Source organism: Microtus oregoni, unplaced genomic scaffold, assembly GCF_018167655.1.
Source record: "Microtus oregoni isolate MIOR12 unplaced genomic scaffold, Mior012 000132F_ref0000261, whole genome shotgun sequence".
Lineage (NCBI taxonomy): Eukaryota > Metazoa > Chordata > Mammalia > Rodentia > Cricetidae > Microtus > Microtus oregoni.
Window position 1 is genome coordinate 277,418 of NW_024544775.1, and position 27,316 is coordinate 304,733.

At 40.0% G+C, this 27,316-nt stretch overlaps 1 protein-coding gene across 1 annotated transcript in view; it reads right to left on the minus strand.

Moving 5' to 3' along the window:
* LOC121444552 (succinyl-CoA:3-ketoacid coenzyme A transferase 1, mitochondrial) overlaps positions 1-27,316 on the minus strand; it is a 118,060-nt gene that overhangs the window by 54,197 nt on the left and 36,547 nt on the right. The window contains exons 8-11 of the mRNA XM_041646379.1: positions 6,805-6,912; positions 5,542-5,656; positions 3,537-3,631; positions 928-976 (exon numbers count right to left, since the gene is read on the minus strand). Coding sequence (XP_041502313.1) covers positions 928-976; positions 3,537-3,631; positions 5,542-5,656; positions 6,805-6,912 — 367 coding nt within the window. The remainder of the gene's footprint in view (positions 1-927; positions 977-3,536; positions 3,632-5,541; positions 5,657-6,804; positions 6,913-27,316) is intronic.

Sequence of the window (27,316 nt, forward strand, 5' to 3'; positions counted from 1 at the left end):
TTAGCTTCCTAAGAGCTGCTCCCTTCCAAGGATGAGCCAAAAGCCAAGAGAACGGCAATGGTACCTCAAGCATTGTGACAGATGCCAAAAGGCCTGAGCTGTTCATTCTCTGGGTTGCTAATCTATTCCATGTCCCTGTCAATTAGCAAGCTGGTAATAAAAGGCAAGGTGGAGGCCTAAAGAGCAAAGGAGAATGCAGTGGGAGTCCCCAGCTCAAAGAAACTCTCTGTGTGTGTTCAGCTCACATCCTTGGCATGATTTCAGTGTCCTGGTGCAGACTTAAGCAACCCCACCTGTAGAGGATGCCATCTACCCTACAGAATGATAAGCATCACCTACGACAAATCCCCAGCACACCAGCCTTAAACTGTGCGCCCACTCCCACTTTATCTACAGAAACCTGGCATATTTCTACTTGGGGTTGGTGAGTAGAAGGCCCAGGCAGGAGACCCCAGTGGATACCATTAGCTCACCAAGGTCACCTGTAATTTGGTGATGGTCTTTTATCTACATGCCAGTTTCTGTTGGGTGGCTCTCTCCTGCTACCACCCTCTAAGGATAGAGTAGAATAACGCTCTGGAGGATCGCGTTTCCTTCATGCTGTCCAGACCCTTGTCAATTGTTCTGTCTCTGAACTCTTCTCGAGGACACCATGCAAGGGTGTGCTCTCTGTTTACAGGCAGGACCCTGCCCGACCCACTAAGGCTCTGCAATTAAAATGCGCCTCCACCTGCATTTCTTCACTATCTCATCTGAAACCGAGTGAGAGGGATCTCAAAGACTAGAAGGGTCATTTCCCTCCTTTGTCATAAATATAGTGAGCTCCTTCCAGAAGACAAACAATTGGGTTCAAATGGTTTCCGATACTTGACACAGAGCTAAACTAGTAGCAAAAGAAGATGCTGAAAAAGTACAAAGTGAGTTTACCTGCATTGATGAGGTCAGCATCAGCTTCGTGTTGTAGTGGGTATGGACCCTGTCAAACATAGCACACAGTCAGTGAGTGACCGAGTCACACTTCCCCCAGGCACACGCAGAAACTGTTTAAATACCTTCCCTGAAGATCTAGAATGCTGACATCTGAAGACGTGAGATAAACTTTTCCAAAAATAATTCCTGGTTTACACAACTCTTTCTCATATTGATTATGACTGGGCAAGTGAGAAATATTCCTAAAATTATTAGTCTGGTTTCAGAAAAGTAATTCCTTGGTGCCTGTTATGTAGGTATCAAGCATGCTCAGTCTTTCGGCATTGTACAATGGTGTCTACAAACTTCATGCAAGAATCACACAATCAAGGTGTGTGTGTGTGTGTGCATGCTCACATGCACGTTTGTATGTGCATGGATGTGCACATTTCTAATACCTTTTCTTTGCCTTATTATTATTATTTCATTAATAATATTTGTTGGCTTTTGTTTTGTTTTGTTCTTCACCTGTTTTTTTCTAAAGAGAGGGAGAAAGGTGCTGTGGAATTGGAAGGGTAGGGAGGTGAAGAGGATCTGGGAGGAGATAGGGTGGGAGATCAGACTATGTTGTATGACAGCCCCCATCCCTCACCCAGAAGCTATTTCCGACTGACAAGTTTTCACAAAGGAAGAATTAGTTTTTCCTCCAGCTGAGTCAAACTGGGTATACAAACAACACTCAAGCAAAGGCCCCATGCCCAGCAGTAGATGGCCAATGGAAAACAAACATGGTGGTATTTTTGGAGTGTTCTCATCTCGAAAGGTTTTTTTTAAAAAACACCTTACAGGTCTTTGGCTTATATATTACGGTTTCTGAGTGTGTGTTTCCATGAGATCTCTGTGTGTGAGAGAGTATGTGTGTGTCTCCATCTCTATGTTTCTTGTGCTTCTTCCTTGCCTTTTTTCTGTTTTTCCTCTTCTGGTTTGGGTTTTGTGTTTGTTTTTTAGTTGCCTATTGTTTTTCTTATGAGAAAAAGAGAGGGGGCGGATTTGTGTAGGTGGGGAGGAAGGGAGGATCTAGGAAGACTTGCGGGAAGGGAAATCATGATCTGAATATATTGTGTAAAACCTATTTTCAATAAAAATTAACATCATTTTTAAAAGTGTATTTGTATGGAAAAATATATATTTTCAATAATAAGAAAAACAATAACAAAATAATCTCCTGTTTTAAGTTTGTGATCTTTCTTGGGTTAAATCAATAACAATTTTGGTCCACACAGAGCCAGGGGCCCCAGTTAAACCTACCTGCAACCCTTTCTGGTAGGAGAGTGAATGTCACCTACCCTTGTGTTATTGGGCTACAAAGACTTGGAACAGCAGTTCTTTTGTCTTGGTATATAACACTTTGGAGGTCTGAGTCTAGTATTTTAACTTTACCTCTCCCTGTATCTACACATGGGCATCCTTATGTTCTCTTTGCTCAGTTCTCAGTAGGATATTTAAAAACTATAATTGGGTATGTGAGAATACACGCACAATAAACATGCGTACATATGCGGATGTTTTGGTGGAGATCAAAATGAGGACTTCACATGCCACGTACATGTTTTCTACTACATGTGAGGTACATCCTTGAGTTAATTTTGTACTCATTTTTATAAAGTAACTCTAGTGAAATGAATGGAGCCCAGCACATTTACCTAATGACATATACTAACAGAAAAGGGAAGGGGGAGAAGAAAAGATGTAAGAGTTAAGGATGAGTAAATACTGGCTATGAATTTTTAATATACCCCCTGACAAAGGACTGAAAACTATTCTATAAATAAACTGAATTAACACCTAATGTTTTATGTCTCTGCCCATTTCCCTTTCAATGTCCAATGTGGATAATTCACATAAACTAACTTCCTCTGTCCTCAGATTGAAGAAGAAGCTGATCACTAGACAACCTCGAAGGTTCCTCTAAAGTACAAGTCTTTGACTTCAACAGGAATCTGCCTCTATCCAGACACACTGCATTTGTGTGTCTCTGAAAATAGCCAGGAGACAGCTCAGCCAGTCAGCATCTTGTGGAATAGTCCTTTACACTGTGTGAAAATATGTCACTATGACTGGTTTAATAAACAAGCTAACTGGCCAATAGTTGAACAGAATAAGCTTAGGCGGGAAAGCCGGACTGAAAACACTGGGAGGAAGAAGGGTGGAGTCAGAGGAGACACCAGCAGACGCAGAGAGAGAAGCAAGGTGGACATGACATACTGAGAAAAGGTACCATGCCACATGGCAACGTGTAGGTAAAAATATGGTTTAATAGAAAAGGTAAGAGCTAGCTAGTAATAAGTCTGGGCTATTGGCCAAGTATTTATAATTAATATGAGTCTCAGTGTGTTTATTTAGGAGCTGCTGGTAGGACAGAAACTTATTCCTACACATATGTGCATCTGTGGCTATTACATATGTTATCCATTCATATATTACATGTATGTATAAAATGTATAAAATTTTATCACAGTAACAGTAGAAGTCTACTGAGAGATGATAAAACACTGAAAAATTATATTGGGTAAATTACAAATATCATTTGCTATAGCTCATAGTTAAAGAAAAGTTTGTCATCTTACCAAACCCAAGACTCCATTTTCACTCTGAAGGTGAACAGTCATATTTGGACTGATGAAGTTGCTGGCCAGAAGAGGTATCCCTATACCCAAATTAGCTGGAAGAAAGGTGTTAAGGCATAGCATAGCAAAAGCAGAGGTGGTGCTGTCAGTCTTGGCACATATAAATCAGAACAAGAGTCTTCTTTAGATAGAAATGGTTAGGAATATAATAACTGAACATATTCTCTGGGCAGCCGTTGATAATCCTCCTAAAGGAAAATGTCTAATTAGTCCTCGTCTTCTCAATAACATTAATACACTTTATCACAAAGATCAAGGGAGTGGCTTCAAACGATAACCAAGGTAATTTTAACAGTAGTGTAAGTCATGCATTAGTAAGAAGCGTGGTGATGCACTCCTTCAATCCCAGAACTCAGGAGACAGAGGCAGATGGTTCTCTGTGAGTCTGTGGCCAGTCACACAGTGACTTTCAGGACAAGCAAGGCTATTTAGAAAGACCCTGTCACAAAGAAAAAAGTAAACAAATAAGAAATACTTTAGTAAGACATATACCAGGAAACAAACGGCTATGCACCATTAGTGCTGACTAAGGAAGGTAATAAAGACCATGAAGATGAATAAGATGAGTGACAGACACCTGTCATTGGCAATACATCAACAGTGAATGAAGAGCAACACCCAGGAGTCGTTATTATATGGAACAAGCATGGCAGTCTCTGCTTATACATCAATGGGGAGTCAGCTGAGAAAGCCTGGGAGATGATACCCATTCAGTCCAGGCTGATCCCCCCTCCTTTGCCAATACAGAAGATGGAGGCCAACATGATACTCTCTTCTCCCGTGTGAATTCTCACTGTCTCACAAGTGCAAGTTGAAAAAAAAAATGAAGAAATAAAGAGGAATAGAGGTGAAAATAAAGGAAGAATGGCAAACCCTCTCGGTCAAGAGACAGTAGAAATTACCGAAACTCACAGGGAAGGGAAACTCCTAGGATGGACATTTTCTCATTTGGTCTGCTCCAGGTCTGTAAGTACAGCTTCACTGGAGTCAAATTCCATAAATATTTCTCTTATTATATACCATGTGCATCATAGTTCAATATCTAATACACTGAAAATTATCAAAATTGTGAACACGTACTGAAAATAAGCAAAATGGTAAACAATCTCATTGTTATTTAAATGCATTCAAACTTCAGGCACTAACTCTACTAAATTATGTCCACTCTGGTATTTTTTGCCAAAGATAAAAGGGGGAAGGTACAGAATTTGAATCATTCACTGAGTACCTTTACAAACTATCAGACCAAAGAGCTCATTCATTCGATCTTCTTCAAAGGAAGCAGAAACTTGCTGAGGAGTGGGGTTTTATGCCTCACTGAGTAACCAAATGTCAGAATACCAAGAAAATAAATAGCACTGGTTACAAAAGGGATTCTAAGATTCGAAGCCCTCATCTTGAGTAACACATAGCTCCATGTCAAACTTCAAGCTAAATGTCAAACTGTACAAAAAATGTATGTACATTCTACAATGACTGTGTATTTCAGTTGCCATCAAGAAGGCAAATAGATCACAAACATCGACTTCCTATATCTTGCTACCCCCAAATTACATATCCCATTCTGTAAAGTTTGACTACTTTTAAAATTAAAATGAACTAGGTGGTTTTTAAACATAAAGCAAAGAAAGCCAGCCTACAAACCACAATTCCAGAGAACTTAGACAACAATGAGGACACCAAGAGAGACTTACATAGATCTAATCTACATGAGAAATAGAAAGTAGAAAAAGACAAGATCTCCTGAGCAAATTGGGAGCATGGGGACCTTGGGAAAACGTTGAAGGAGGAAGGGGAGAGGCAGGGAGGGGAGCAGAGAAAAATGTAGAACTCAAAAATTTCAATTAAAAAAAGCTAAAGTGAACTAAACAAGAATCATTACTCACAGGCCTAATAGCCTATTGATCATGGAGAATTTGGTGGCGCTCAGACTGACAAAGGATACCATACATGCCGTCTTCAAACTCAAGAGCCGCTCTCTTGATGATCCGCTCCCTGACATCTTCTCCAGGTTTACCAGATTTGCCTTTTCCATCGCCTTCCTTTCGGAGTGATAAACGCTTCAAAGTAAGTAGAAACAAATTATTCACGTTTAAGATCTGCTTTCAAATTTCTCATTGCTTTCAACATAAAAATTGGCAGAAAAAAAATAGCATTCGTTCCCAGTAGGAGGCAAGTCTACAATATAATGAAGAATCTTTTAAAAAGAATGCATGAGTAATATTTCATGACAGAGACCATTCTTTAGGAAGCAAATAAAGCAGGTCAGTTAGATTTGTTTGAAGCGGAAGGCAGACCAGCTTGCACTGCGAAACAAACAATCCCCTTGTCATTGCCATTCTGACTGCTGCACTGTTCTGCCTAGGACTTGACAGCCGAATTCTCCTCAGGTGTTAACAAACCGAGCCTGAATAAAAGAAAAGACATAGGCCCTGGGCATCTGTTTCCTGAGACGGCCAAAATGTGTTTACCAGGTGGTCCCGAGGCCAATTGCTGACTTCCACCTGCAGAGTCTATGTGTATGTCACAGGAATACTGGAAACAGTCAGAGAACCGTTTCCATGACTAAATCTCCTTAAACACACTAATAGATTGGTGTGTTTGTAAATCTCCCATCCTAGCTCTCAGGGCATCTGATAGCAGTGTGGGGTTGCATATTGCCTTTTGTTCTGACTCCCAACATCCCCTGCTATTTATCTATTGTGGTGCTAATCTCTAGAACCTTTTGAATCTTGGCATCAACTGAGACCTTGCAGTTCAGTCATTGTGGAGAAGACCCAGTGCTCCTAGTACCCAACCCCTGGATACTTTCATGACACATCTTCCCACAGCTCAAGGCTAGTTAAAAACTAACTCTTTCTTTATACCATAAAAGTGCAGAACTATTTCAGCACGGATATTTCTAAGCAAGCATTAAGACTTCAGAGGGGCAAAGCCACCCAAGACCTGATTAGTCACCTCTACCGTCGAAGATAGCTATCCAAAATCAGGAATCATAAATAAATAAATATATCATAAATAAATAGTAACCATTACAGAATCCTGGCAGATATGACAGCCTAGAAAAATCACAAGATGTGGAGATACTGTTACGCTGGCCAGAAGTGTAGTAGTTTCCTTTCCGATGGACACACCAGAGGCTCCTACTTAGGAGTAACAGTGGTAACCAGATTCAAATAGACTGGCAAAAAACGCTCTGTAAAAGTACCTCAATTCTTTTCTCATATTTTTCTCCCTTTATAAGGCGGTGCACGTAAATCTTCGGAATGTGGATATCCTCTGGGGCGAATGATCCAATGTCTACAATTTCTTCAACCTAGAGAAAAACAGAAAAAAAAATGTTACACTAAGTCACGGCTTAGAATGAACATGTTTATGTTTTTAAAAGTAAAGCATATAAAAATTCATAACTCACTTGTGAATATGGTATAAATAATACGCAAGTGTATCTATACACTTGCACTGTATACCATACCTTTTAAACACACAACCGAGAAGAACCCAAAATCGACACATCTGAACACAATATTCAAGACATAAAGTGACAGATCTTAGCCTTTTCCCAAAGAGGTCTGGTTACAAATTCATCAGATTTACTAGGGCAGCTGCTTGAACTTTCATTAACTGTAGCTCAGCAATGCAAAAGCTCAAAAGCACACTCCTTAAAATTAGTGAGAAATCTATCACGTCAAAGACAAAAATCTGTGACAACATCTGTGTGGTCAATAGAAGAGATTTTTAAATATAGATGTGGACGCCCGTCACAGCCATTTTTAATTATTCCTGTTGTTAAGAATCATGACAGAACTGTAATCATTGAAATAATTTCCCTCAAAGATGGATAATTGATTTTAATATGGAAATTTCAAGAAGGACTTATTAAGTAATAACTAGAAATAGCGAAATTAATTCAAATCAGAGTCATTCACAGGCATTTTGAAATAATATAAAATGTCCCCAAGTTAATCTGCTATTTTGGGATTCTTTTTTTTTTTTTCCTGAGACATAAATGAACTAAGAATGACAAAGAGTCAAGAAAAACTAATCTTAACATTGAGTTCTGGTTAAAGCTAATTTTGTCTAAAGAATTAGCTTTCTCATGACACATGCACAATGGGCCTACGGATTTGCACTTGCCAGGGCTTGATGTTTCTAATGCTTTATATGAAAAGATTGGAGGCATCCTCGGGTCGCTTAGGGGAGGTTAACTTTTATGGAACTATGGCCCCTTCATCTGTGCATTCTGCTCTCTGACCACAGTGAAGCAAGCATGCTGTTCCATTACCCAGCCCCCAGGACTACTATCTAGCTCCCACCAGAGGTCCCAAAGGTAGTGAGCATGTCTGATGATGAAAGAGTAATTCAAAGCCATTAGCCCAAAATAATCCTTTTCTCTTCATGAGGTAATTACCAAAATCTTTTATTATAGTGACAGGACTCCCAAACGATGCCTAAAGCTGATGTTTTTAAACAAGGAGAGTTATTCCAAACCTGCCATCTAAAACATTAAAGAGACTACCCAGAAGCCTGTGGAGCTCAGACCTCACTATGGCATTCTGTTATCCCATCTCTCTCCAGGTTCCTGTCACAGAGGAGGAACACGGATTACAGGAGATGTTCGGTTGCTACACAATGCCCCCAGACAGCTGAAGAAGACCAGGACACTAGGTGAGAACTACCTTTCTGATAAAAAAAAGAGAGAGAGAGAGAGAGAGAGAGAGAGAGAGAGAGACCTGTAGAAACGACAACGCTAAGGAAGAATCATGTGGCATCCGAGTTGAGTTAGAGTTTGGAGACGAACTTGGGAACAAGCAAGGACAGAGGACTGGGGGTAGGGTGTCCTTCTATAGGGGATGACAAGAGGACTTCTTGCCCTATATCTTGTCCTCCCCACCACACCTATGGCATCATTCATAATTATCATTTATAATCTCCCCCTCTCTCCTCTCCTCCTTTCCCCTTCTCTTCTCTCTGTGTATGTGGTGTATGTACATGTTTGTGAGGGAGTGAGCATGCATGTGTGCAAGTTACCATGCACATATATGCATTTGTATGTGCAGGCCAGAAACTGCCAATGGTGTCTTTCTCAGTCTCCCCCCTTGTTTGTTTGTTTGTTTGTTTGTTTATTGGACAAGATTCTTCACTGAACCTATAACTCATGACTTTGGCTAGGCTGACTGGCCCACGAGCTCCAGGGACCCAAGGTACACAAATGTGTGCTCCCACGATTGACATTTTTATGTGGTTCCTGGGGATCCAAACTCCGGCCCTTGTGGTATACAGCAGGCGCTTGACTGACTTAGCTTTTCCCCAGTCCCCACCCCCGAACTTTTTCTACAATGTGGGGATCAGGCTAAAAAGAGCTGGAAGCAGTTCTGAGCAGTTAGGCATTGTTCCTATGTCTGAACCAGGTTGCAACTTTGAGTCTCTACAGCTCATTCATAACTTTACCTTGTTTTCCATTTGAGCCCTCAATGAAATTCTTGACTTCAAAAATGTGTTTCTACTCTACTGATCCTCAGTATACATGAAGGCTTATTATTCAAGAAAATATCGATCACAGAATTCATTATAAAGTCAGAAACAACATCAATGTTCAATAGTAGGGAACTGGTAAAAACAAATACCATAGGTCTTAACACAGCAAACCAAAATTACGCTTTGGTAATATTGAATAGCATTTCATAATTTAATGTTTCATAAGAAGAGAAGATTTTTTACAAGCAAATATATATACTTCAATGCAACTACACCATTTTCCTTTTTTCTTTCTTGATAAACATATTAATTACAAAAATGGTAGATATTTAGACACTGGCATATTGTACTAATCAATCCAGGGTAATTTAGCATTTCCTTTCAGCACAACTATATTTAGACGTAGGAAAAGCAGAAGCACAGTGAAATGCTAATACATCCTCTGTCTGGGTAGCTGTGCAAGTTATTTCTGTGGGAGGGGGCTGCTTGCAGAAGCCGAGGCCAGCCTTGGGTGCCGTTCCTTAGGCATTTCCCACCTCCTATTTTGAAACAGAGTTTCACTGACCTCTGTGTGACCAGGTAGCTAGGCTAGCCCGGGTCAACAAATTCCAGTAATCTGCTTTGCTTCCCAGGATTGGAATTACAAACATTCCTCTGGGCAGGTGAGCTGGGGTTGGGTAGGGTGATGTTTAAATAGGGTTGTGGAAACTGAGTCTGAGCTCAGGTCCTCAGGCTTATAAGCAGGCACTTTCCTGACTAACATGTATCTCAGCTTTGTGAAAGGTATTTTTGTTTCCCTTTTAAGGGGAGAAGCCTAAAAAAACGTTGGGATTTGGGTGGGGTACCCAGGACCTCACAAATGCCGCCGAATTCCACCCCCAGATCCTCACAAATGCTATGGATTCCAAAGGTGTAAGAGGCACTAAATAGATAGCTTCCCAAACAAGGAAATATAAGAAATGAGGCTGGTGAAACAGTTCACAGACACATGGCAGTACAAAATAGTAAAGGTATAAAAATCAATTACAACACCAGGAAATAAATACAGGAATCTTTTCCCTGTCATCTTGATGAGCAAGCTTCTCGTGGATTCTTTCCCATACCTAACAGGACTGCAGTCAGTCTGGCCTTCAGATATCTTGCTGGAATTACAATACCAGCTTCCTAATGTGTTTGGCTGACTTACTCTTCAGCAAGATCAAGGAAAAAGATGAAGAAGGGGAAAAGAGAGAGTGGTCCTTTACTTAAACTGGAAATCTCAAGAGTAAACAATAACTATTGACCCTTCTGGTTCCACCAATTAGTTTCTTCTAAACTTATGAAATCAAGACAAAGTTTCATGACTAAGGGCAATTATAACTTTCACAACAAACGTGCCCTAGTTTTAACATTTTAAAAAGCAGCCATTCAGTTCAACATGATCAGTTCCATGCTGTGTAGTGCTATTTTCCATATTGTAGGAAATGCTTGTGCGGTTCTTGTCAAAGCCATCCCAACACACCACTGTGCTGAACACTTCTAGACAAACAAACAAGGCTTTCTCAGAGTTGGTAGCAAATATTTAAAGTACAAACCCAAAGGAGAAAATCTGTTTGCAATCTATGAGGGGTTCAATGGCAACAAACAGCAGAGGCAGAAACTATCTGTGTGCAGGGCTGAAGATGGTCCCAGTTTTGCATGATCTTGAGACACACCAAGAAAGAGCCAGCAGGGTGATTTAAAAGCCCAACGTGATCAAGTTATAACACAGGCAAGAAAGGAAATCTGACGACAAAGAAGGAAATGAGCTCCCACGGAGCCCTCAGTAAAGATAAAGGCAAAGGAATACCCTGGCAGTACCAGGGCAAAATCAAAGGACTGGGGGAGGAGGGCAAATGTAAGCATCCTTGGACAAGCTCAAGATGGAAGAACGGTAGCTAAGAACAACCCAACCTTCTCCCTGGCACTATGAATAGTTCTCACACAGCACCATCTGGTACAGCTCAGAATCCAGACACTTGACGTTTCTCTAATTAGTACCTGTCTTCGTTCAGTTGTTAGCAGGGAAATCGAGGCTAGGAAATGATAATCATTATTGATTTGAACTTTGTTTTTTAAAGGTTTACTCTCTTTGTCTTGCACTGTCCCTACTTTATAAGCATAGCCCTTTAAGTGGGAGCTCCATAGATTTAGTGGGGAAATGTGAGTCAGGTACACTCACCATAGACCAAGAAGTCCTAAGCATGGGTAAGATTCAGCAAGGGAGGAAACAGTAGGGACACTTGCTCTGATGGGAAGAGAGATGACGAACAACTCCAAAGGGCAGAATGCTGGAGAGATGGCTCAGCAGTTATGAGGGCTGGGGGCTCCTACATGGCAACTCGTAACTCCAGTTCTAGAGGATCTGATGTCTTTTTTGGCCTCCACATGCACATGGTGCACAGACATACATATTTGCATATATACATATATGCAAAATAACCATATACATAAAAATAAATAAACCTTTTTTTTTTTAATTTTAAAAATAAAAGTAGCTGTGGTAGCACCCACCTTTATTCTTAGCACTCAGGATGCAGCAGCAGGTAGCCACTCTGAGTTCAAGTTCAGTCTGGTTTACATAGCCAGTTCTAAATAACTCAATCTACTAAAACTATAGCTTATAGCCTAATCAGTAGACCTATTACCCCCAAAAGGTAAGAACATAAACATGAAAAACTCCAATAGCTCTTTTTGTGATTTGGAATAATTGGTTTTTAATGCAAAAATAATTTATAAGCATTATTTTTTATCTTCATCACCTCTACTAACAAGTTCAAACAGCCTAGCTTGGCCTATTCTGCTATTCGGTTTATAAGTTGACTGACAACAAAAAAATGCCAGTCTGCACTAAATGTATGATTTTATAATATGCTTTCATACCATGTAAACCACATTCCCAAATTTCCAACTTTTACTTGCCATTTCTTTCTCTAAATAAAAACGTCATTAAGTCTTTAACAGATCCAGACAATTAAATGGAGTCCATCTAACCAAAAAATAAAATATTTCTAACATTTTTATTCAAAACACTAGTTGCTAATAGTAAGAAAAAATTACACCATTATCACACACCCCAGGAAAGTCAGGCAGACAAGGCATAATTAATAGAGCGAAACCAAGAACAGTTCTCAGTGAGGAGAGTTGAGAAAACAGGCAGATTAAAACCCGGGGGATTTCACAGCCACAGACTCGTGATGTTGACAAATAAAACTTGAAAGGTTAACACCAAACCTCTCCAAGGTTATTCTGTAAGACGTTCCCTTCCCACTGGGGCTGTTAATCATCCGTGGAGCTTTTTATAATCCGAGAACAAAACATAAAAGCACCAACTACACAGTGGAATGGGGTTAAGTGCTGACATTTCCAGAACACAGTTGCTGTTGCTAAATCTAACAGAGAGTGTGACTTGCATTCAGTTTGTGAATGAGTCAATAAGCCCCGAATCTCACACCACTTATCAGGCTCAGGAAAGCAGAGCTTCCATCATTCCCTCCTCTCCTAAATGTTCTCCGCTCGTTTCTATGGAGCGGCAAGGGCAGGTATGTTCATTTCAGCTCGAAAATTAAAATGTTATATTTGGTTTTCCCCATGAGTGTGAGGTAGCCACAAAATACAAAAGTCAGCAAATCTCAGAACAAAATGCCCCTTTTCTTCCCCAGAGGTTGGTTTCTAAAACCTTATCATTGGACCCCAGAGAGATAGAAACACACTCATCACATTCTCCTCTGTGACTTGAGCATAGGATCAAGCTGTCTATCTCTTAGTATACACGGAAGAGCCATCCAATGAGCTTTCCCAGCAATCATTGTTTGGGGCCAGACTTTTACAATAAGCAATCACAGCACATAGGTATCACTGGGGAAAGCAGGGTCCACTCAGGGTCTACTTGATACGTGCACCTCATCCCTGAAAGTTGAAGGGTATTTAAGTTAAATCATGATATTTTGAAAAAAGAATTTAAATTACAATATATAAGTACAACATTTCTCCCTTTCCTTTCTTCCCTCTCATTTCTCCACTAAAGAAAAGTAGATGTGGCTGATTGATACAAGTAAATCCGATGTGGTGAGACCCACTTATTATAACCCCAGCACTTGAGAACCTGAGAAAGAAGGACTGACAGAGGTGGTGGCCCTCTGAGCTACACTGTGTATCCCAGGCTAGCCTGAGAACCAAACAACTGGCAAACAACAAAGGTAAATGGTGTCAATACATTGTAAAAGAAACTTTGTCCACACGGTCCTTATGCCATGCATTTTAATGACTTCTATGATGAGAAAAAAAGGACAATAGACTGCTACAAAGGGAATACAGATGTAGCGTTAGATTCCTGCCTAGAGACCATCGAAGACTGTGTTCTTCTGTAAACCACTGAAGGTCAATCTCAAAATGCAGACGTCAAAGTGTAAACGATGCCTAACAATCTTTCCACCTCTCTCTCCCATGTTGTACATTTGCCCTATTTCCAGAATATTCTGTAAACAAGTCCAGAGAGGACACACATTATTGGACGGTGTCTTTTTAATTATTCTGAGTCACTGGCATGCTGGATCAATCTGTTCCCTATTACTGAGCACATGCTGCTAAACGCGACACATGATTTTAATTCCGTGTCATACAGTCTATCTCTCTCCCACTCTCAGCACTTGGCTCACCAATTTTCTCCTGGCTAAAAAGGCTGTTGCACTCACAAGGGCAGACTATGTGCCACCAATCCATAGTAGCCCTTTACATAGCCCATTAACTAATATTAAGGTCCTCTAAACAAGATACACTATCTCTTCGGCCGGTTAAACAGCAATCCTGAAAGTAAATGATCCCAGAGAAGTCAGAGGAAGCTGGTCACAGTAACAAGGAAGGGAATTTCAGAACAGCTGGGAGCGCGTTATTACGTCACAGTGCAGGACCCGGCAATGGCCTCAACTATAAAGCCGCCAGAAAGAATCACTGATAAAAAACATTTTTCCTTTCTTACACCAAGGCATGATAATGATGTCAACCAAGCAGAATGGACATAGCATTTCTAAGCGTGGAAAGAAGTGCTTATATTGCAAAATGTCTGCCTCAGAGACTCAAATGTCACTTAATGAGCATCTATTATATGCCATGCATCATGCCACATGCCGGCAATACAGACCTACGTTATGACGAGGTCATAGGAGATTCCCAAGATGTTCATGGCAAAGACAAGCAGGCAGGCAATCAGCATACAGCAGCAAGGATTGCTATGACAGGGGAGAGTTCCACAGACAGGACAGAAAGGGCGCCATGAAAAGAACGGAGAAGACATTCTAGGCAGCGAAGGCACGGAGTCCAAAAGAGTTGGAAGCTTTCGGTGAAACGTGGGAAGGTGTTATTTGAGAAAGGTTTCAGGATCTGGATATATAGGAATGGGAGGGGGTGAGAAGAAAGGGTTCAGAATGTTTAATTATATGCAATAATGAACCTAATTTTGGAAAGAGTGTTAGAAGTGACAACTGATCACTTGAACAACAAAAAAGTAATTTCCTTTATTCTTGAAAAAATTCACAAGTTCACCTTAGCTAATGTCACTAGAGCAGTTTCTTTTGATTACTGTGGATTCTCTCTAGGAAGAAAATTTTAAAATTCTGGCAATTAACTGCCCTTACTCTTATCAATTTTTGGCTATATACCTGGATTCTTCTAGAGGACTAGTAACAGGCCACTGGTATATTTGAATATATTCTAATTTTAGTAGGTTTAGTAGGTTGCCATGTGCAGCATGCTCAAACTACAAGAGTGGTGTACGCAAATGGGCTTATAAGACACAACCACCAGCACTGGAGAGCTCCATGACAAATGTTTTCTGTTTTTCCTCTCACATATTTCATGCTAAAATCATTTATGAAAGCCGTGACTGGAAACGCTTTCTTCATTCAGAGATATTCATGAACAATAACAGCACACCCCCTAGAGATTAGCCCCTTAAAAAAAAAGTTAATTTAGAATACTAAACAATCTTGCATAAGCCCTAATTATCGCTTCAGTATTTGTAGAGTTGATCTATATTTGAAGTGGGGGAAAAATAACATTTTTGACAAGGTCTCTGGAAGGAGTGAGGAAAGCCAGTATTATTTTTAGTGGGAATGACTTGAAAATCTCAAGTTACATCCTCAACACAAACACGGGATGAATTGATAAGTAGGCCAGAAGTTGTTAGTTAACTAAAAGAGGAAATGGAATTTTTATCACTTTTGCAGCAAGATGGTTTTGTAAGAGCCTGCTTGGTTTATGCCAGCCACCCTGTACCTATTCAATAACCATTTCAGAGGATATAATAGGTAAAGAATACGAAACCATTAAGTCATGTTAAAAATAATACCCTCTGGCCCATCTTTGTGTGAAGAGAATCTACATTCTCACTTACAACCGGATGACTATGTGAGAAATTAGGACCATGAGATTTCAAGAGCTGACTCAAAATAGGGACTCAACAGAGCATTTGACTGGCATTTTATTTAGGGAACAGACTGCAGGAAGAGCTGCCGGCTATGGCCATCTTCCTCCACATTTACTTCAGTAACTGGGAGACTGCTGAAGGTTCACAATGCTCTCTTCCTACCCCAGTGAACTTCCTACCTATAGACAGCAAAGTTCCTCCCAGGGGTCAGGCAGAAAGGAAGTCCTCTAGGACGCCAAGTTCAAACTCTGAGTGTCTTGGACATGTATGCCAACCACACTCCAGAACCTTATCATTCTTCCTCTGAAACAATTTCTCATCTGAGTGGGATACTCAAAAACACTGGGCCCCAGGTCGAATGCGTTCATGGTGCTGTAAGTTGATGTGGAGGCTACTAGGAGTAGGAAAAGACATGAATGGTCCTACCCAGGCTGGATCCTGAGTACTACAGCTCTGCATTGCCAAAGGGCAATAGTGGTATAGCTGCAGCAGGAGCATGGGGGTAACCAACTGCTTTCTCATCGAGGCAAGCTCTACTGGAGGGAGTTCATAGTACAGAGCAAACCTGGTCAAAATCCCATGAGCAACAGGAGGAGCTTAGGATTGTTTTGCCAAATGGTCGTATTATTAAGCTTCCTTCTAAAACCTTATGCTTATACCATGCACTGTGCAGCTCTTGGCATTGGTCAGAGAAGCTTGTACCAGTGGGCAGCAGTCAGAACACAAAGCCTTAACTAGACAATGCACTGAGTGTTGGGCCAATATTATCTCAGGGCCTGTACCTCAAGGCCTGTAGGAAAGAAAAAAGTCTGGCTCGAATTTGAGTGAGGATAAGACAGCAAAATTTAGGTAGACACCCCTCCAGCCAGAGGGTGGGTTTGGCTGCCTCTCATTGGATGGAGGTACCCCCACATCACACCATGTCACTTAAGCTACATAAGCTGACGCTCACAGTAATAAACTGAGTTCCTGCTTGACTCGACTTCCTATCGCGTCAGATTGTCCTGCATATGGGGAATGGGTGGATAGCTCACTCACCTTTTCCTGGAGAATAGGGAGGCCTAGCGATGACTAGGGGAGTACAGAGGCTCAAAGAAGCCAGGAACTGAGGACAAGTAATGGGATGTGCTTGGTGATAGAGGGGATGGGGACATTTATATGTCCCTTTGCCCACAAAGGTACAGAGAACATCACAGGGGAAAAAAATGCAGAAAGGAAGAAGCAGAGGATGGTAAGGAGTGCTGTGAAATTCTGTCTTCCAGACTTGACATGGTGAGGTTGCCTATACAAGAGCAAGCCATATAATAGTACTCTATACATAAATTCATGAAAGACATAGAAACAAGCAAGCTCATGACTAGTAATCACCTTTGCTTGTCATCAAAGGTACAAAGTTAAAGCTACAAGACAGTATTTTTACCTAACAAATTATCAAAAACATGCTTAAAATATCATATTCATGTAGTCAAGCAGAACTCAAAATTATACTTTCACATGTCACCGAGGGTATTGCTTCTACAAATAAGAATTAGCGGCATATATTTGTCAGAACTTTTAAAAATGTACACACACACACACACACACACACACACACACACACACACCACGGAAGAGAGGGGTAATTAAAGAAGGGAGTGAATAATCAAAACATCAGAAAAAATAGTAAATATAAAAATTAAATAACAATTTGTTAATATAAATTTTACTGTAATAGTATATCTTTCTTTGGGGAAGATTGTGGAGACTGCAAAACGCATTTTGTGCTTTATATGTTGAAATATATATACATAAGTATTAATTTTATAAAAATAATGATGTGTCTAAAGGGGAATTAACAAAATTCAGCCAAAATACTGCTTACCTACTATCCCTAGGGTTCCTTGGCTTCAGGCAGTATATTCTCCACACTAATTCTATTCCATCCTCAATCAATGTCATTAGACCTTTGAGTTATGAGAAATTGTACAAAACATCTAGGATGCTACCTTAACTTCCACCATATTCGAACATTTACAGCAGTAGGACCAAAACATGAAGAGGGCTCCTGAAGGATTAGTATCACAAACTCTCAGCCCAGAATAGCTATTGATCCAATAGCAAGAGCTACCATTACCATATCTTATGCTCAGCCTGCTTTCTTAAAGAACCCAGGATCACCAGCCCAGGGATGGCACCACCCACAATAAGCTAGGCCCTCCCCCATCAATCATAGGCCTGCCTACAACCCAATCATATGGAGGCATTTTCTCTTGAGTGTCCCTCCTCTCAGATCACTTTAACTTGTGTCAAGTTGACATAAAACTGTCCAGCACACCATCCAATTACTAACGTCAAGTTTGCAGGTCAGTCCTATCTTCTGTTGTAATGGTCTATGGTCTAAGACAGTGAATATGTCTCTTTTACAGGCAGAAATGCCTTAAAAACATAATGTATACACTTCTTCCCACCCCTGACCTGTAAGAGAACACAGGCCTGGTTATAAACAGAATAATGGATAAATATTAAAATAGTTACTTTTCCTTCTCTTCACAGAAACACAAGGAGGGACCCAAGAGTTCAAACTCAAAAAAATATATGGTCTCTTCTAAGAATGGGCCACCCTGGTGTTGGTAACTTTTGACTTGTTGACATGACCCTCGAACATCACTGCAGTTCAGCTTCTCTGATTCCAAAGACGGTTTTCAGGGAGGCTTCTGTTTAGGACTCTGGTACTGTCTGTCTCCTCATTTGAGAGCAGTGGTTTGTCCTGTGAATTCAACTCTCTAAAGGAATCACGGTGAATTGTTGGTTGTTCTTTTATCAACTATTTCTTTTAGTGACTATGGTGAATGTTCTCTTCCAAGTTCTTGGGATGCTAGATCCCCAAAGTGGACGTGCTTGCTTTTATAAAGATTAGTCGTAACGAAAAGTTGCTACAGATTGCTGAAACTTCAATCTTGAATGTAAACTACTATTTAAATGTTATAAACTTCATTTTTCATGTAAGGGAAAAATCTAGTTTTCTAAGCAAGAACGCTTTCTTCTCACAGTTTTTAGGAGATGATAGTATTTTGTATGTTTTAAAAGTTAAAATAACTGGGTGACTTTTAATTTTGTGTTTATGACAGTTTCAACATTATCCTGGAGGTGCATTTAATTAACTGAAAAAAAAAATTCAGTTAGAAAAAGTTCTATGACTCTGCTAATAAGGAAGAAAATGATTGATGTGGGATTCCAGTCTGTATGCTGTGAATATCATTGGTTAATAAAGAAACTGTCTTAGGGCTGCACAGGGCAGAATATAGGTAGGCAGGGAAAACTAAACTGAATGCTGGGAAAAAGAAGGTGGAGTCAAGAGAAGCCATGTAGCCCCAAAGACAGACACTGGAACTTTACCCGGCAAGCCACAGCCTTGTGGTGATACACAGATTAATGGAGATGGATTAATTTAAGATATGAGTTGGCCAGAAATATGCTTAATCTATTGGCCAAACAGTATTGCAAATAATATAGTTTCTGTGTGTTATTGTAGGACCGGGCAGGACAGAAACCGCCTTACAACAAATGATACAAAAGTATTAAAACTAAAAAGTGTAATGAGGTAAAATCTTTGCCAGAAAACACACTTGCCATCCTCTGCTTGTGCTGAACAACAGAAGCTGTGGAAGAAAGCAAAAGAAAACAGAAAGAAAAAAATATGAAATACAAAAGCGTGTGTGAATGTGAGCACTCCCTCTCACTGGCTTCTAGTCTTTTACTTTAAAGCTTTTCTTTATCCTCATTTCTTCCTTCTATAAAACAAGAGTTAATAATATGTACCTCAGCGGGTTGTTTTAAAAAGTGACTTCAAGGACTCTGTGCTAAAGTGCACGGTATAAATGGCCTTGTTGATGCTATGTTTGCTATTGTTACGTTTATTGTTATTAAGCTATAACTTACTATTGCCACTGTTGAAAATTCCTCACTTACGGTGTCTACCCCACTGTGCAGAGCAGAATGCAAGTTAGCTGAATACAGGATACTTAGAGTTTTACTGACCTTCCTGCACTACAAAGATAACTTTCATAACGAAAAAAATCCCATTCCATTAGTTTACCTCCTTTAAAAACTAGTCTCCATCAATTTTTACATAAAATGTTACCTTGTACATGAAAAAATATGAACCAACAAAGAAGAAAAATAAACACCTTTGAGTACAAACATTTAGATGTCAAAATCACTGTGACAGAAAAACATCAGTACGTTGTTAGTCAATGAGATCCAATAGGTTCCCCACCCCAAAACTGTGCAGGCTATTATCATTGCTTTTCATCTCTCCAGAGCTTGATGACAAGGCCCTATTACTATAGACAACATAGACTTGAGTCACAAGACATGAAGAAAACAAACTGACAATGACCTGGCAGCTTCATCCCGACTAGCTAGCTTTCACAGTGTTCAAACATGCTACATACACACCAACCAGGAAAAAAGGAACCAGTGGTCTCACTCCCTGCATGCTACAATAACGTGGACTGAGAAGATAAGCCCACTGGTGTAATAATAAATGTTATAGGAGTAATCATCTAGTTTCTTATTTGATTTGAGGGCTGCTCCACAATATGAAATTCATGTCTGGTACAGTTAACTGGGCCAAAAAAATACCACGGTTGGCTAGGCCATGAACCCTAGGGGAGAACCTAATCTATTATTCTGCCAAATGAACATAGCAATAAACCATTCCCCAAGTTCTTATTTCTATTCCCACAAGTGCATCTTTCAACTCCCATCAGAAAAGCTTCTTTTTGCAATGGATGGTAAGTAATACATAAACCTTTAACTGGTCAGCTCTGAGGGAATAAGAAACTATAGCATGATCCACTCTGGTACAGCCTTCTCCCCCAGGCTCGGAGATCATTAAGGGAGAGTTGTGGGAAGGCTGCAGGGCAGAAGGAACGGAAGTTCACAATAAAACAATACTTGCTAGACCTGTCAAGGCACACATGAACTCACACTGGCTGTGACGACATGTCTGAGACCTGTGCAAGAACAAGCCAGCCGGTCTGGGGAGATGGCTCAGTGGTTAAGAGCACCGTCTGCTCTTCCAGAGGTCCTGAGTTCAATTCCCAGCAACCACATGGTGGCTCCAAACCATCTGTAATGAGATCTGGCGCCCTCCTCTGGCGTTTGGGTATACATGGAGGCAGAAAGTTGTATACATAATAAATATATATAAAAAAATAAAAATAAATAAATAAAGAACAAGCCAGCCAAAATTCCAACATGGATGGAGGGGTCTCAAAAAGTCCTACTTCTAGCTGGGAATCTGCTGGCTTTGATGGCTGCTGGGGAACAATGAGCCAATTTCCTTCAGTGATGTGGGCCAAGAAACTACCTGATTCCTAGTAAGTATCCCTATACCCATGCACATACTGGTAGTGGATTTGGTGAATTTAAAAAACAGATTACATGATGTTGGGAGGGAAACATGGTGGGGCAGCTAGGGAAGGAATTGAAGCAGAGGAACTGGAGGATAGTTTCGATCAAAACACACAGATGCATGTATGAAATTCTCAATAAAATCACTTTTAAACCCTATAAATGGGTTGGAGTGACGGCTTAGCAGTTAAGAATGCTGTTCTTCGAGACAACCTAGGCTCAATAGCCCAGCGCCCATATGACAGCTCACAAATGTGTCTAACGCAGTTCCTGGGGACTGGATGTATTCTTCTGGCCTCTGTAGGCAATGAATGCACACGATGCACAGATATACATGAAGACAAAACACCCATACACATAAAATGAAAATAAAGGTTAGAATATTTTAAACCCCTGGCCAGACATGGTGACACATGCCTTTAATCCCTGCACTCAGGAGACAGAGACAGGAAGATCTCTGTGAAATTGAGACCAGCCTGATCAACATAGTGAGTTCCAGGACAGCCAGGAGAGAGACCCTGTCTTAAACAGCAAATAAATCAAAATTTAAAAATGCAAAACTCTATAAAAAAAAGCACCCAAAATATTTCTTTGTGTAGTAGTGTCTGAGATTATATTATTCCATTGGGGTGTCTATTTAATGCTTCCTTTACTCTGAAAGACTTTAATTCAACTTCTGAAAACTCACTTCTCAAAATGAATGAGTTTTATCACTTCCAAGTTGAGAGAAATTTGCATTAAACCCAAAACTTTCAAAGTCTTTTAAACAGATTTAATCCTGCAGTTTTTTAGATAACCTGTATATTCCTATGAATTTGATAACGATGAATATTTCTTCCCTAGCTTATGTTTGGGCCAGCAAAACTTTTCCAAAATTTAAAGTCCAATTATAAACCAAACAGGGTATTTTCTAAGCAGAACAGGATATTTTCATAATGCGAAGCCAACTTTCCCCATGTATTTAGGTGACTAAAGCAGCCTCCTAGATGACCCAGTTCACTTTCACAGAAAACACAAAGTAAGTTAGGAGTTCTTCATATTTCCATCTCTCTTCTTTCTTATGTGGTCTGGATTTAGAATGGGCTTAGTTACCATGTGATCACTGATGTTCAAAAGCTGAATTAGAGAGGGATCTACAGAGTGCCCACTTTGGGCCTTGGTTTCTTTATGGAAGGAACCACAGAGCAGGAAACCATTACATTCTAACAGTTAATCATCATTCTTGGTTTCTAATCTTCCACTATTTCTCCCAAATATTTGACTATCTCATTAAAAAAACAAAACAAAATACTGCGTCATGGGTCTGTGAAAATCCAACAAGGAAGGCTTTCACAAGGAGGCAGAGAGGGTGAAACTGCTTCCCTGCAGGTAACAGCTATCTGCAACAACGGGTTCCATCCCAAGGAAATAATTAGTTCTGAATCTTTGGTCCCTCTGGTGTGTATGTGGGTTGATGTGATGTGGGTTGAGTCCCATAGTTGAACATGAGACATTAGTGGGTTTATGAGGCCTTCATGCATTTGGTGCTCTTGCCCCGAAACAAATAACAGATGTTACTTTTTCTCAAAAATCAAGGTTTATATTCAAAAAGAGCAAGTTTGAGCAAAGAATAATCCTCCAATTTCATCCCAAACAAGATCTAAATGTTCTAAACCATGGCACACAGTTGACCACAGCCTCACATTCTTCAAGATGCCAGAAACATCAAGCCAAATCTAGGATGTCTTTATGAGGACCGTTTGTTTCTGGCATCTTGAAGAACGTGAGGCTGTGGTCAACTGTGTCTGAAATTCTCAAAAATAATTAAAAATGTGAATGCATTCTATGACAAAAATGAGGAACTAGGTGAATCCACTATAAACTAGCTGATTTTTATCAACAGAATTGGCCCAAGCGTTTTCTATTATTTAAGAGAAAAACGTGCTACTACCCCCTGGTTAACTTCCTGATTAGGGGCTTTCCTATGCCCACAAATAAGGGGGAATACCCAAATAAATTTTATAGGCATATTTCTAACTAAAAGAAAAATGAGTGTCCAAATGTCAGTTTGAAACCCACAGTCCAAAGTCTCACTACACCATCCACCTCTCTTCCCTCTGACTAGGCTGTCAGGCAAAAACTTGTCCTCGGGGGCCTTTGAAAACCGCAGGCACACAAGAAGATGCCAATCCTGAATGGTTGACACGGTTCCCGGAAATGCTGCGACCATCAGTCACTGCAGTCTCCTGTGAACCCTGTCAAGGGGGAAAAGTCCTCAGCCCAAACCCCAGGGTCGCTGATCTCATGACTGTCCATCCATCTGTGTGCAAGAACAGGCCTACAAATATGAAGTCAGTCAAGAAGAAAAGAAAAGACAGATACTTCTAGGAGAATGGATCTGTCGGCATCTAATTTTATCTCAGTTAAGTCACATTTAATGAAAGAGGTATCAAGGATATAGACTGTGACAACCACAGCTGGATAAGCAAGGTACTGAATGTATATAACCATCATCTCCTGAGGAGTGGCCCAAAACAAGCCTACGAATCCTGCAGCCAATCACATACTAGTTTCTCTTCAATCTGGCTATCATTGTCTTTTCTCAATTCTATCTGAGTTCATTGGCTTTGAAAGGCATAAGACTAGCTGATGTTTAATATATTCAGATTGTAAAATGAACATTAAGCTATAAGCATGAGTCTTCAAACATTTTCTTGCCGACAGTTAATGCCTTTTGTAATCACCTGTGAGCTACACGCCATTACCACGGGCATGTAGGTTTCTTCCTCTTTCTCAAATAACCCTCTAAAACTGAAGAAGCATTTTAGGATCTTAGGTAGTACAAAAATAGGCCACAGGTTATATAAGTTTGTTTTAAATCATAATAATTACACCACATAAAAAATAGCACAGAGAAAAGTATAGCTATACACAATATGATTCAGCCATTCCTTTAAAACAAACCACAACTCGATAAGCTTTGTTCTTCTGATCTCCTGAAGTGGTTACTAAAATAGGAACACTGTATACTAGAGAGAGGTAAGGGCTACATCCTGACCATTGCTCATAAGACAAAGAATTCTGCCCTCCTTCTCCACATAGTCAAAGACAAAAGATACTTGTTAAAAACCAATGAAGAAGCATATTTTATTAATAACATTGAAATACCTAGATTTATATGTACAAGTCCCTAAAAGAGAAATTTGTAAAGCCTAGAAAATTATAAATAGTTACAAAGTAAAAAGCTGAAAATAGCTAAAATAACGTCATCAATCCATCAAAAAAACAATATATTATTAAAATGACTTTGTCTTTCAGGAACTCTGAACTAACAAAAAGAAGCTGAACCAAACTCTTGTGAGGATAATGGCACACAAATCACTTGCTATAATGGGTGTTTCTACCTCACAATGCAACCATGTCCATTGTGCCAGAGATAATGGAACTCTCTCAAAGTTGCTGCATTGTTACCAAGCAACAAGAAATAAAATGTCAAGATTAGCACTTTATTTAACATATCTTTATCATCAATGAATCTCATTTTTAGTCTGCTGTTCTCCATGCAAGTGGTCATGAGGTTAAGACTTATATTTAGTAATCTACAAGTCACTAAAAGAGAAAAGAATTAATCCCAACACTCAAGAGGCAGAGACAGGCGGATATCTGTGACTTTGAGGCCAGCCTGGTCCACAGAGAGAGTTCCAGGAAAGTCCCCAGAGCTACAGAGAAACCCTGTTCGAAAAACCAAAAAAAAAAAAAAAAAAAAAAAAAAGAAAGGAAGGAAGGAAAGGAAAGAAGGAACTAGCAGGCGTTCACCAAGTCTATATTCTACATTTATTAATGTTATAGAAATTTTATTATTGAGGTTATTTTACCATTAGGTAAGTAGAATATGTCTTCATTAAATACATCTCCATTAGTCTCCATTTTTTAAAACCAAACCAATATGTCATGAGAATTCAAGGGAATGAACAGTCTTTAAATACTTCAGTACCTTAAAACAGGTCATTTAGTACGATTATGTTGGATATTAGCAGACTTTCTGTCAAAGCATTTTAAACCTGGCCAAACTTGAAGCACAGAATTTATAGATACTTCTTTGAGAAAGTTTTCATAAAGAAAAATGAAAATAAAGCATAAATAACTGAAAAATTATGAAGAAAATAAATACGAGTTGAAGACATTATATAATTTAATGGGTCTAAAAGCAAAATAAACTATATGCATGATTTCCATCATTCCCATATCCATGCCAAAAGAACCAAGATGTCAATGACATTCTTTCTCAGATCGAAGGCTCTCATGGTTGAATGACAGAAAGATTCTTTTCCCTCCTCTTGTCATAGCAAACATCTCTCTTCGGCTTTCCTCTTTGTGTTTGTTCAACACTGCCAGACAAAAACAGGTGGGTCCAAGAGATCAGGATATATTATTTCAGTTCTTTGCTTTTTTTCCTTTCATTTGTTATTGAAACAGGGTCTTACTGTGTCATCCAGGCTAGCCCCGAACTCATTGTGTTGCCCAGTCTGGCCCCAAACTTGCAACCCTCCTACAAGCGCCTCTTGAGTGCTAAAATTACAACTGTGCACCACTATGTGGTAGGGTAGGCTGGTTCTTCATCGGCCTCATTGTTCTCGCTGACTAACTGAGACAGGGAGCTCTACTGGGTTAATGCTTAAAGTGTACTGAAGGGCCTTCACACACTGAAAGTCAAGTTTGGCTTTTCAGCCAAGTTCTCACAAATACTGTGTCTCCACATGCCAGTCAGAGATGTTTGTGTGCATGACTTCTGCAAGGTATGAGCAATTATTGCCTGTGTGTCGCATGAATATTTGAACCTGGATCTAGAAAAGTTCCTCCACACAGTGAAAAGCATTTGCCTTATGGGGAGAGCAGCTTTATTTTGCTGTTGTCATTCTGTTTACACCACTTTTGCCCTTTTATGGTCCACACACGGAATCCCATAGCTTTTGTAATCCTACATCAAGATCTTAGTAATCTCTAGATCTCAAATAAAAGCTAGATGGGGAGATAGCTCAGCAGTCAAGAATAAGGGCTCCTCTTCTAGAGGACATGGGTTCAAAGCCCAGCACCCACATGGCAGCTTACAGCCATCTGTAACTCCAGTTCCAGGGGACCAGATTCCTCTTTGACCTCACACGGTGCTAGGCACACAAGTAGTAAACAGATAAGTACACATATAGGCAAAGCATTGATATGCATAAAATTAAAAATAAATAAATAAAAAGAAAATTAAGAGGAAAGGAATTATGTTTGCCCCTGAGGCATTTCCATTTTCTCTAGAACAGGCAGGAACATGGTCAGTCTTCAAACACTGATGCATGAATTGGGGTGCTCCATGAAGATCACAAATCCACACCATCCACTCAAGTCATTAAGCCACCTAGTTAAAAGCCACCAGGTTCCCACATTCTATCAGAAAGAGAAATGCGAACCAGTTTGCTCGCTTCTGTTAAGACAATAACATCAAGTTCACTAAACGGAGCAAGGAGTTACAACACCTAAGTTACAAACACACACACATACAGCACAAGCCAATGACACTGACACATATATACACACACACAGGCACACATACAGAGTACATACTATGCATACTGACACACATACACACCCCAAGATGTTCCTGTTTTGAAATCACATTCTTCCTCATCTTGCTCTCACTGTCAGGCTGAAGTACTATTCTGCTGTCTGTTATTACAGCAAAGGACTGGTCTGTGTCCATTATGTCCATTCATTTTAGAGGCTGGAAGTCAAGACCAGGTAGCCCCATCACTACAGTCTCTGCTGAGGGTTCCCAAACTCAATGAACATAGAGAGAAAGAAAGATGGCAGCCTTGAGCAATCCACATTCTAGAGACTAATTCACTCCAGAAGACTCCTGTTAATCCCTCTTAAGGGAAGTAACCCCATTACCTACCTAATCTACTTTCCACTAATCCCCAAATCTTAAAGGTTCCATTAGTTCTTAGTATTGTCATAATGAGGACCAGCTTCCAGAATGGGGGTGAAGGAGGGGGCTAATCACAGCCAAACTGTAAGAAGGTTGAATAATTTCATGGGAACTATTATAAAATATCCTAAAAATAAAAATCACATTTCACCTAGCTCTGAAGAAGATACCACCACTACCCTCTCATGAAAGCTACGCTCAACATAGGATTTTGTCTACGGGCATGCTCAGAAGACAAGAGAATCTGCAGCATCATTCTACAAACACACAGGGCACTCGCCCTCCCCACCATGCTACTTCTCCCATGCCCCACAAGAAGCTGCCCTTCCGTTAACTGAAAATCTAAGTTCCTCGTTTTCTTGAGTTGTTTTCTAAAGGATCATCACAACAAGGCTTTTCACTAAACACCTTGATTAAGAATTCTCTTTCTTTCCTTAACATTTCATACTC